Source organism: Mobula hypostoma, chromosome 1, assembly GCF_963921235.1.
Source record: "Mobula hypostoma chromosome 1, sMobHyp1.1, whole genome shotgun sequence".
Taxonomy (NCBI): domain Eukaryota; kingdom Metazoa; phylum Chordata; class Chondrichthyes; order Myliobatiformes; family Myliobatidae; genus Mobula; species Mobula hypostoma.
In genome coordinates, this window is record NC_086097.1 from 252,201,398 (window position 1) to 252,213,413 (window position 12,016).

General features: G+C 43.3%; 1 protein-coding gene across 2 annotated transcripts in view; it reads right to left on the reverse strand.

Annotated features, from left to right (window-relative positions):
- The window catches only part of nagpa (N-acetylglucosamine-1-phosphodiester alpha-N-acetylglucosaminidase), a 75,713-nt gene that overhangs the window by 21,379 nt on the left and 42,318 nt on the right, over window positions 1–12,016 (reverse strand). For both annotated transcript variants that reach the window (XM_063067321.1, XM_063067317.1), the window contains 2 exons: window positions 8,531–8,736; window positions 4,655–4,702 (listed from right to left, as the gene is read on the reverse strand). In XM_063067321.1, coding sequence (XP_062923391.1) covers window positions 4,655–4,702; window positions 8,531–8,736 — 254 coding nt within the window. The remainder of the gene's footprint in view (window positions 1–4,654; window positions 4,703–8,530; window positions 8,737–12,016) is intronic.

The window sequence follows — 12,016 nt, forward strand, 5'->3', positions numbered from 1 at the left end:
ATAAATGGAGAAAAATCTGATGTAAGAATGGAACAGCAGTTATCATGGGGGACTTTAACTTGCACACAGATTGGGTGAATCAAGTTGGTCGAGGCAGTCTTGAGGAGGACTTCATAGAATGCATCCGTGATGGCTTCCTTGAACAGCATGTTACTGATCCTACAAGGGAACGTGCTGTCTTAGATCTGGTCCTGTGCAATTAGACAGGTATAATTAGTGATCTTATAGTTGGGGATCCTCTTGGAAAGATTGATCACAGTATGATTGAATTTCTCATACAAATGGAGGGTGCAATAGTCTATCTAGTAGGTAGCCGTTGATCCCAGGGGATCATGGGTTTGTGCCTCTGGTGGACTGTCTCTTCTCTAGGGTGTGAGCTTGGGGGGATGATTTGAAGAACTGGCTGTTGCCCAAGCAGTGGGTTTCCCCTCTCCACGTCACTGATGTAGTCGAAGGGAAGAGCAAGGGCTGATACAGCTTGGCACCAGTATTGTCACAGAGGTTGCCAGAGTGACGTTGTAAAGAACATCAAACTGCCATAGGGAGCCTGGCTCCTGACTTCTTCCTCGGGGTTTACTCCCGAAGCCTTTCCCATGGGTGGGTATGGCCACAAGGCAGCGGAGGTTTAAAATCAGAGTTTTTCTTCTAAAACCTGTATTATACCTAAAAAATAGAGACTACAATGTGATGAGGGAGTATTTGGCTGGCGTGGACTGGGAACACAGACTATATGGTGGGACAGTTGAGGAACCGTGGGAGACTTTCAAAGAGATTTTTCACGGTGCTCAACAAAAGTATATTCATGTTAAAAGCAAGGACAGTAAGGGTGGGGGGAAGCCAGACTTGGATCCCTAAGGAAATAAAAGACAGCATCAAACTAAAAGCTTGTGCATACAAAGTAATCAAGAGTAGTGGGATGGGAAACAGGAAGATTGGGAAAACTTTAACAAGCAGCAAAGTACCACTAAGCCAATGATAAAGAAAGGGAAGCTAGATTACTGTACTTCTTCCTATAGATGCTGCCTGGCCTGCTGCATTCACCAGCATTTTGTGTGTGTTGTTATGAAAATAAACTAGCACAAAATATAAAAATGGATAGTAAAAGTTTGTATAATTATATAAAGTGGAAAAGGGTGGCTAAAGTGAATGTAGGTCCAGGGGAGAAAAGAGAAGGGGGAATTGATATTGGATAATGAGAAAATGGCCGAGGCTTTGAATAACTACTTTGTGTCGGTCTTCACGTGGAGGACACATCTAACATGCCAAAGAGAGATGTTAAGGGTGCGATGGGAGGTGAGAACCGCAATACAATGCTATCACTAAACAGGTAGTGCTGAGCAAACTTGTAGTCCTGAAGATAGACAAATCCCCTGGTCCTTATCGAAAGCATCCCATGGGACTGAAAAAAATGGCAGAAGTTATAATAGATGCTCTGGTGATGATTTACCAAAATTCTCTGGACTCTGGGCAGGTCCTGGTGGACTGGAAGACGGCGAATGTCACACCACTATTCAATAAAGTACGTAGGCAAAAGGCAGATAACTACAGGCCAAGTAGATTAACATGTGTAGTTGGGAAAATGCTATCATTAAAAAAGAAATAGCGAGGCATCTGGAAAGAAATGGATCCATCAGGCAGATGCAGCATGGATTCAGTAAAATTGCAGCATACTGTTGTGCAGAGGGACTTGGGGGTGCTTCTGCATGAATCACAAAGGGTTGGTTTGCAGGTGCAGCAGGCTATCAAGAAGGCAAATGGGATGTTGGCCTTCATTGCTAGAGGGATTGAATTTAAGAGCAGGGAGGTTATGCTGCGACTGCACATGGTACTGGTGAGGCCACACCTGGAGTACTGTGTGCAGTTCTGGTCTCCTTACTTGAGGAAGGATATACTGGCTTTGGAGGCAGTGCAGAGGAGGTTCACCGGGTTGATTCCAGAGATGAGGGGGTTTAGACTAAGAGGAGAGATTCAGTCACCTGGGACCATACCTGCTGAAATTCAGAAGAATGAGAGGAGATCTTACAGAAATGTATAAAATTATGAAAAGGATAGATAAGATAGAGGCAGGAAGGTTGTTTCCACCGGTAGGTGAGACTCATGGGAGTAGATTTAGGACGAAGATGATGAGGAACTGCTTTTCCCAGAGTGGTGAATCTGTGGAATTCTTTGCCCAATGAAGCAGTGAAGTCTACCTCAGTAAATATATCTAAGACAAGGTTGGATAGATTTTTGCATAGTAGGGGAATTAAGGGTTATGGGGAAAAGGCAGGTAGGTGGAGATGAATCCATGGCCAGATCAGCCATGATCTTATTGAATGTGGAGCAGGCTCGATGGGCCAGATGGCTGACTCCTGCTCCTATTTCTTATGTTATTATACCATCTCAGAGTACATAGAAACATAGAAAATAGGTGCAGGAGTTGGCCATTTGGCCCTTCGAGCCTGCACCGCCATTCAGTATGATCAGTTCTGCAAAGCTGCCAACAGAGTTTGAAAAACATATGAAACTGAAATCTGAAATTATTTTTCTCCGAATTCATCTAAGTCAGCTTTTAAATTAAGCCACCCACTGAAAAAGGATTTGAAAGAAAATTTGCAGGCCACCTATAAGGAAAGAAATGAAGACAGAACAGAGAACAGTTCTGGCCTTTTAGCCCATGATGTTACTCTGACCTTTTACCCAACTCTAAGATCAACCTAACCTTCATAACCCTCCATTTTTCTACCATCTGTGTACCTAAGAGTTTTTTAGATATCCCTAATTTATATGCTTTTTCTGCAACCCATGACAAAATGTTCCACAAACTCACCAATCTCTATATAGAACATAGAATAGTACAGCACAGTACAGTACAGGCCCTTCCGCCCACAATGTTGTGCCAACCCTCAAACCCTGCCTCCCATATAACCCCCCCCCACCTTAAATTCCTCCATAGACCTGTCCAGCAGTCTCTTAAACTTCACTAGTGTATCTGCCTCCACCACTGACTCAGGCAGTGCATTCCACGCACCAACCACTCTCCGAGTAAAAAACCTTCCTCTAATATCCCCCTTGAACTTCCCACCCCTTACCTTAAAGCCATGTCCTCTTGTGGTGCCCTGGGGAAGAGGTGCTGGCTATCCACTCTATCTATTCCTCTCATTATCTTGTACACCTCTATCATGTCTCCTCTCATCCTCCTTCTCTCCAAAGAGTAAAGCCCTAGCTCCCTTAATCTCTGATCATAATGCATACTCTCTAAACCAGGCAGCATCCCGGTAGATCTCCTCTGTACCCTTTCCAATGCTTCCACATCCTTCCTATAGTGAGGCGACCAGAACTGGACACAGTACTCCAAGTGTGGCCTAACCAGAGTTTTATAGAGCTGCATCATTACATCGCGACTCTTAAACTCTATCCCTCGACTTATGAAAGCTAACACCCCATAAGCTTTCTTAACTACCCTATCCACCTGTGAGGCAACTTTCAGGGATCTGTGGACATGTACCCTGAGATCCCTCTGATCCTCCACACTACCAAGTATCCTACCATTTACTTTGTACTCTGCCTTGGAGTGTGTCCTTCCAAAGTGTACCACCTCACACTTCTCTGGGTTGAACTCCATCTGCCACTTCTCAGCCCACTTCTGCATCCTATCAATGTCTCTCTGCAATCTTTGACAATCCTCTACACTATCTACAACACCACCAACCTTTGTGTCGTCTGCAAACTTGCCAACCCACCCTTCTACCCCAACACCTAGATCGTTAATAAAAATCACGAAAAGTAGAGGTCCCAGAACAGATCCTTGTGGGACACCACTAGTCACAATCCTCCAATCTGAATGTACTCCCTCTGCCTTCTGCAGGCAAGCCAATTCTGAATCCACCTGGCCAAACCTCCTTGGATCCCATGCCTTCTAACTTTCTGAATAAGCCTACCGTGTGGAACCTTGTCAAATGCCTTAGCAAAATCCATATAGATCACATCCACTGCACTACCCTCATCTATATGCCTGGTCACCTCCTCAAAGAACTCTATCAGGCTTGTTAGACACGATCTGCCCTTCACAAAGCCATGCTGACTGTCCCTGATCAGACCATGATTCTCTAAATGCCCATAGATCCTATCTCTAAGAATCTTTTCCAACAGCTTTCCCACCACAGACGTAAGGCTCACTGGTCTACAATTACCCGGACTATCTCTACTACCTTTTTTGAACAAGGGGACAACATTCGCCTCCCTCCAATCCTCCGGTACCATTCCTGTGGACAACAAGGACATAAAGATCCTAGCCAGAGGCTCAGCAATCTCTTCCCTCGCCTCGTGGAGCAGCGATATAAAAAACTTAGCTCTGATATCCCGCCATACTTTCATCGAATCACCTTAATCCCTCATATTATCCATTTCTGTCCGGAGGAAAAGTCTCTGACTGCCCAATCTACCTGTGCCTCTTATCATTCTGTACAACTCAATCATCATCCTTCACTCCAAAGACAAAAGTCCTAGCTCAATCAACCTTTCCTCAATAGACATGCTCTCTAATCAAGGTAGCACCCTGGTAAATCTATAACGAGGCGACCAGAACAGAACGCAATACGCCAAGTGACATCTAAGAGCTGCAACGTTACCTTGAGACCTCTGAAGTTGAAGACAAAGGAAATGAGTGACTTACCATCTGTGCAGTTGGGTCCCGTCCATCCAGCATCACAGAGACAACCACCTGCAAGATAAACAGCTAGATTAATTAGTGTCAGGCCAAAGTAAAACCGCTTAACACCTCAAATCAAAATCGCAATGGCATAATGCTTCAATCCATTACACAAGGGATTCTGCAGATGCTGGAAATCCAGAGCAACACACACAAAATTCTGGAGGAACTCAGCAGGTCAGGCAGTATCTATGGATGCTGTCGACGTTTTTGGCCGAGACCCTTTATCAGAGCTGGAAAGGAAGTGGGAAGTATGCATCATGTATTTTGTTCATATTTAGTTAAGTATGGAAAACGCATGATCTAAAATTGATCAATAGAAATGATGTTCAACCCATAAAAGTGAGAAATGATGTATTTTGAAAGGTCCAATTTGAAAGCAAAAGACATAATTAATGGCAGGATTCTTGGCAGTGTGGAGGAATAGAGGGATCTGGGAAGGATGTGGAAGCTTTAGAGGGTGCAGAGGAGATCTACCAGAATGCTGTCTGGATTAGACAGCATGCCTTAACAGGAAAGGTTGAGTGAGCTAGGGCTTTTCTCTTTGGAGCGAAGGACGAGAGGTGACTTGATAGAGATGTACAAGATGATAACGAGACAGAGATAGCATAAGGAGCAAAATTTAAAAAATCAATTGACAAGCTTTTTCCAATGTAACTGAGGGATCAAAGAAAAAAAAGGGAAAATGCAGATTCATTTTAATTCCTTTGAATACAAATACAGAATGGGGAGATCACAATTGATCTTGAATTAGTTAAACTGACTTATCAAATGTTGGTGATCTCTGGACTGATTTTTTGTGGAAATTGAATGAGGAAAAATGCAAAGTTGTTTTCAGACACAGAGAGCCACTGAATTTAAGAAGTGACATTCTGTCATTAATGTTCCCATCGTGTAGTTGTTTGTCACAACCTTTGTGTGAAATACAATCCCTCAATGGTGCTCTGGTTACGTAGACCATAGAACACAACAGCACAGTACAGGCACTTCAGTGCACAATGTTGTGCCAATCTTTAAAGGTACTCTGAGATAATCTGACCCTTCCCTTTCACATAACCCTCCATTTTCCTATCATCCATATGCCTATCTGTGTGCCCCGGCAGTGCATTCCACACATCCACCACTGTGTCAAGAACTTATCTCTGACATCCCTCCTATACTTTCCTCCAATCACCTTAAAATTAGGTTCCTTAATATTTGCCATTTCCGCCCTGGGAAAGTGTCTGCCTTTCCACTCAATCTCTGCCTCTTAGCACCTTGTACTCCTCTACAAGTCATCTCGTACTCCTCTACAAGTCATCTCGTACACCCCTCTATAAGTCATCTCGTACACCCCTACATGTCATCTCGTACTTCTCTATAAGTCATCTCGTACACCCCTCTGTAGGTCATCTCGTACTCCTCTATGAGTCATCTCGTACACCCCTCTATGAGTCATCTCGTACTCCTCTATGTCATCTCGTACTCTATAAGTCATCTTGTACACCCCTATATGTCATCTCGTACACCCTTCTACAAGTCACCTCGCACACCTCTACGTCACCTCGCACACCTCTAGGTCACCTCGCACACCTCTATAAGTCATCTCGTACACCTCTATAAGTCATCTCGTACACCTCTATAAGTCGCCTCTCATATCTACCTTGTTTACTGAAGGACCAGTGACTAAACCAGTAACCTTAAATGCTGAGAGCAACATTCAAACTGCAAATATTAATCCTTATAATATAGTTGGTGGAGAAATTTCATCTCTGGTTGCCAATTATTAACATCAAAATATTTAACTGAACAAAATACAGTCCATTCTGCTTAATTGAGCCATTAGTTAATCGGGCAACCACTTATTTAGGGTAAAACTCTTAAAGAACAAAAACTAATCGAGAACATAGAACATAGAACATAGCATAGTACAGCACAGTACAGGCCCTTCGGCCCACAATGTCGTGCCGACCCTCAAACCCTGCCTCCCATATAAGCCCCCAACTTAAATTCCTCCATATACCTGTCCAGTAGTCTCTTAAACTTCACTAGTGTATCTGCCTCCACCACTGACTCAGGCAATGCATTCCACGCACCAACCACTTTCTGAGTAAAAAACCTTCCTCTAATATCCCCCTTGAACTTCCCACCCCTTACCTTAAAGCCATGTCCTCTTGTATTGAGCAGTGGTGCCCTGGGGAAGAGGCGCTGACTATCCACTCTATCTGTTCCTCTTATTATCTTGTACACCTCTATCATGTCTCTTCTCATCCTCCTTCTCTCCAAAGAGTAAAGCCCCAGCTCCCTTAATCTCTGATCATAATGCATACTTTCTAAACCAGGCAGCATCCTGGTAAATCTCCTCTGTACCCTTTCCAATGCTTCCACATCCTTCCTATAGTGAGGCGACCAGAACTGGACACAGAACTCCAAGTGTGGCCTAACCAGAGTTTTATAGAGCTGCATCATTACATCGCGACTCTTAAACTCTATCCCTCGACTTATGAAAGCTAACACCCCATAAGCTTTCTTATCTACCCTATCCACCTGTGAGGCAACTTTCAGGGATCTGTGGACATGTACCCCGAGATCCCTCTGCTCCTCCACACGACCAAGTATCCTGCCATTTAATTTGTACTCTGCCTTGGAGTTTGTCCTTCCAAAGTGTACCACCTCACACTTCTCCGGGTTGAACTCCATCTGCCACTTCTCAGCCCACTTCTGCATCCTATCAATGTCTCTCTGAAAATAGCAGGGATCTCCTTTGATTATTTGGGACACTATGTTACTTAATTGGAACAGGAGACTGTTGCTGAACAGATTCTACCAAGCATCAGTCACATGTGACACTACACTATGCTTACAGGGAACAGTTTTTAAATAGTGTCAGTTGCACATGTTTATATACAAAAAACAATCTTTTTTTTCTACTGATAGTTGGCGAGAAATAAGCAACAAGACAATTCATTAGACCTTAAAGGCACAGGAGCAGAATTAGGCCATGTTGTCCATCAAGTATATGGAGGAATTTAAGGCGGGGGGTTATATGGGAGGCAGGGTTTAAGGGTTGGCACAACATTGTGGGCCGAAGGACCTGTACTGTACTGTGCTGTACCATTCTATGTTCTATGTTTTAAGTCTGCTCCGCCATTCAATCATGACTGATCCTTTTCTCCCCCCTGCCCCCCCCACAGGCCCACTCCCTGTAATCTTTGAATCTATCAAGCTCTGCCTTAAATACACCCAACGAGCTGGCCTCCACAGCTGCCTGTGGTAACAAATTCCACAAATTCAGAACTACCTTACTGTCCTTGCCCACCGTGGCTTCAAGCATTCAGGCTTGGAGATGCCAGAAACAGCCAAAAGTGAATATGAAATAATTTCACTACTTCAGCAAGTTAGAACCTACAAAGAATTTTAAAGTATTGATAATCATCTTGAATGTTCCAATGAAAATGAAGATTCGGAGGATGCAACTGTCAAAAGCATTGCATGAAAGTAGTTCATTAACTACACTCCGTGTCTGCACTGATTTTGTTCAGTTACAGTCAATTAAAGAACATGGCAGTGTACACTGGATGAATTCCTCTGAAGATAACTATTAGGAACTAATACATTTTTATAGTTCTGTAGTAGCATTGATGTTCTAATTTATTCTGTATTTCATTTAAATATATAACTTATTACTCAGTTAAAACAGTAGTTTGTCTTCTTTTTTTAAACACGTTTTTACTATTCCCATGAAACTTCAGCTAATTGGGACAGTTGCTTAATTGGCCAAAATGTACTGGTCCCGATGTGTCCCAACTAACTGTATAATGGTTGTTTTTGATTTTATTAAATGAAACGGTTGATACTTACCCTCAGAGCAGATTCCATGGACAGTACAGTTTAAGGGTCCACAGTTCAGTACATTACACGATGGCCCAGACCAAAAGCCGCTGCAGTAACAATCTCCAAGTACACAGTCTCCGTGTTCACTGCAGTCTGGGGGTACACACTCAGGTTCATGTACACATATGACCGTAGAAACAGAGCGGGGACAGCGCCACATGGGATCAGATTTACTGTTAAAGGAAAGATTTCTGACTTCAGAAAGTTGACAGGACACAGCATTTTGGTATCAGTTTCATATTCATGGACCAGTTCAGTTAACTCAGTAAAGGGCCGGCAGTCTTCAATGCAGAACCACAAGATTTCACATCAAAAACTGAATAGGATATTGTTATTACACAAATACATACTGAGGCTTTATATGGCATTGGTCAGGCTGCATATGGAATATTCTGAGCAGTTTTGGGCCTCTTAATGGATGCGCTAGCACTGGAATGATCCTGGCAATGAGGAGAGTTTGACAACTCACTGGAGTTTAAAAGAATGAGAGGAAATCTCATTAGAACCTATCAAATATTGAAGGTGGGTGTGGAGAGGATGTTTCCTATACTGGTAGAAGGCACAACCTCAGAACAGAGGGATGTCCATTCAGAACAGAAATGTGGAGGAATTTCCCAAGCAGAGGGTGAATCTATGGATTTCATTGCCACAGATGGCTGTGCAGGCAAGTCATTGGGTATTTTTAAAGTGGTGGTGGATAGGGTCTTCATTAGTCAGGGTGTCAATAATTACTGGGAGAAGGCAAGAGAAAGGGGTTGAGAGGGATAATAAATCAGCCATGATGGAATGGCAGAGCAGACTCGATGGGCTGAATGGCCCAATTCTGCCCCTCTGTCTGAAACACAAGTGTAAACATTCCTTTCAAAATGCAGAGAGATCCCTGTTAGGAAGCATTGTGATCAGTTTAGCTGAATTAACCATTATGGCATTCAGATTTGTATCTTAATGTTTTTTAATAGCTTCCAAAGATTTCCGCATGTGGGCTTCATATGGAAATCCCGGTGAATTTTAAAACTCAAAACTGAAAAGTAAGACTGATTATTTTTAAAATCACAGAGCACTGGCCAAAATATCAACTGAGCTGAGGCTGTTGCAGGGCCTCCTTTGTGTATGGGTCCCTGACTTAGAGTTCAAGGTAAGTCAAGTGAAATTTATCGTCATTTAATGTATATTGTCATGTATATAACATATATAATGTATACATAAACAAGACAACGTTTCTCTGAACCAGGGTGCAAAGTGCAGTAGTACACATAACACACGATAATTTATGAAGGCAAGGACAAGCTCTACAGAAGAATTACACATAAATAACAAACTAAAGTACTTTACTATTAAATACTGTAAGGTATGGAACAGGTTAATCAGCGACACTTCAAATATGATCCAGCCTGGAGTTCAGAAACCGAACAGCCTAGCAGAAGAAATTGTTTCCCATCCTGACCATTCTTGTTTTTATGCATCAGAGTCTCGTGCCAGACAGTAAAATGTCAACGATATACTGGATGGATGGGTGGGATCCTCACTAATACCAAGGGCCCTGTGTACGCAGCGCTCCTGGTAAGTGTCCCCAGTGAATGGTGGGGAGACCCCTATGGAGTGCTCGGTGGAGGGTGCTGATGCTTTTTTGCTGGTGGTGGAGGGAAGAGGTCGCTGCCTTGCTGCTGCTTGTGGTGTGGGAGGGGGCTTTGAGGTTCTAACGTTTAACTGTTATACATTCTTTGGGGCACTCCTCTGTTTTCGTGGATGTTTGTGAAGAAAAAAAAAATTTCAGGATGTATATTGTATACATTTCTCTGACATTAAATGCACCTATTGAACCTATTGATCTTCTCACCTGTTCTTACAGTCTGTTGTAGGGACAATGAGGTGATATTAAGGGACCAGGTGAGGGCATCCCTGATATGAATTCCCAAGAATGTTGTGCACTTCACTCTCTCTACAGAGGAGCCATGTGTTTGCAGAGGGGGATGGTTTGTTTGCACCTTCCTGAAGTCCATGATAACTTCATTTGTCTTCTTCTCATTCAGGCTTAGGTTGTTCTTCTCACAGCTATCCACCAGCCGCTCCACTTCCTCTCTATACTCCATCTCGTCATCACTCTTGATAAGACCAACCACTGTTGTGTCATCCACAAACTCGATGACAGAGTTTGAGCTGGATCCTGTGACAGTCATGCATCAGCAGTGTGAACAGGAGCAGGATGAGCATACAGCCTACTGCATTGTCAGTGGATCGATTTGAGCAATAACTGGACTCAAAAGGGTCCAGTGTAGCCAGGAGAAAGGCTTTCATGTGCTCCATGACCAGTCTCTCAAAACATTTCATTACGGTTGATGTTAATGCCGCTGGATGATAGTCATTTAGGCAGGTTACTGTCGCTTTCTTTGGCACTTGAAAACCACAAGATGATAAGATATAGGAGCAGAATTAGGCCATTTGGCTCCTTGAGTCTGCTCCGCCATTTCATCATGGCTGATCCAATTTTCCTCTCAACCGCAATCTCCTGCCTTCTCCCCGTATCCCTTTATGTCCTGACCAATGAAGAATCTATCAACTATTGCCTTAAGTATACATAAAGACGACAAAGAATTCCACAGATTCACCATGCTCTAGCTGAAGAAAGTACTCCTCATCTCCATACTAAAAGGATGCCCCTCTATTATGAGGCTGTGCCCTCTGGTCTTAGGCTCTCCCACCCCAGGAAACATCCTCCCCATATCCAACTTTCACCATTCAACAGGTTTCAACGAGGTCACTCCTCATTCTTCTGAATTCTAGTGAATACAGGCCCAGAGCCATTAAACGCTCTTCAAATGTAAATCATTCAATCCCGGAACCATTTTCATGAACCTCCTTTGAACCCGCCCCAGTTACAGCACATCCTTTGTAAGATAAGCGACCCAAACCTGCTCACAATACTCCAAGTGAGAATATTCTAGTCCTCTTGAAATGAATAAAAATATTGCATTTGCCTTCCTCACCATAGACTCAACCTGCAAACTAACCTTTAGGGAAACCTGCACAAGGACTCCTAAGTCCCTTTCATTTCTTCTTCCAAAGTGCTTCCTGACACTGTATTCCATTTGTCATTCATTGCCCATTCTCCTAATCCAAGTCGTTTTGTAGCCTCTCTACTTTCTCAAAACTACCTGCCTCTCCACCTATCTTCACATCATCTGCAAACTTTGCAACAAAGTCATCATCGAAATCACTGACATACAACGTAAAAAGAATCAGTTGCAAAACAGACCCCTGTGGAACAACGGTAGTCACTGGCAGCCAGTCAGAAAAGGCTCCCTTTATCCCACTCTTTGTCTGCTGCCAAACAGTTACTGCTTTTAACCAATTTAACCAATTTCCCCCGGGATCAATAAAGTACGGCTATGATTTTGACCACGCTAGAAACTTTCCTGTAATACCATGGGCTCGTAGCTTGTTAAGCAGCCTCAT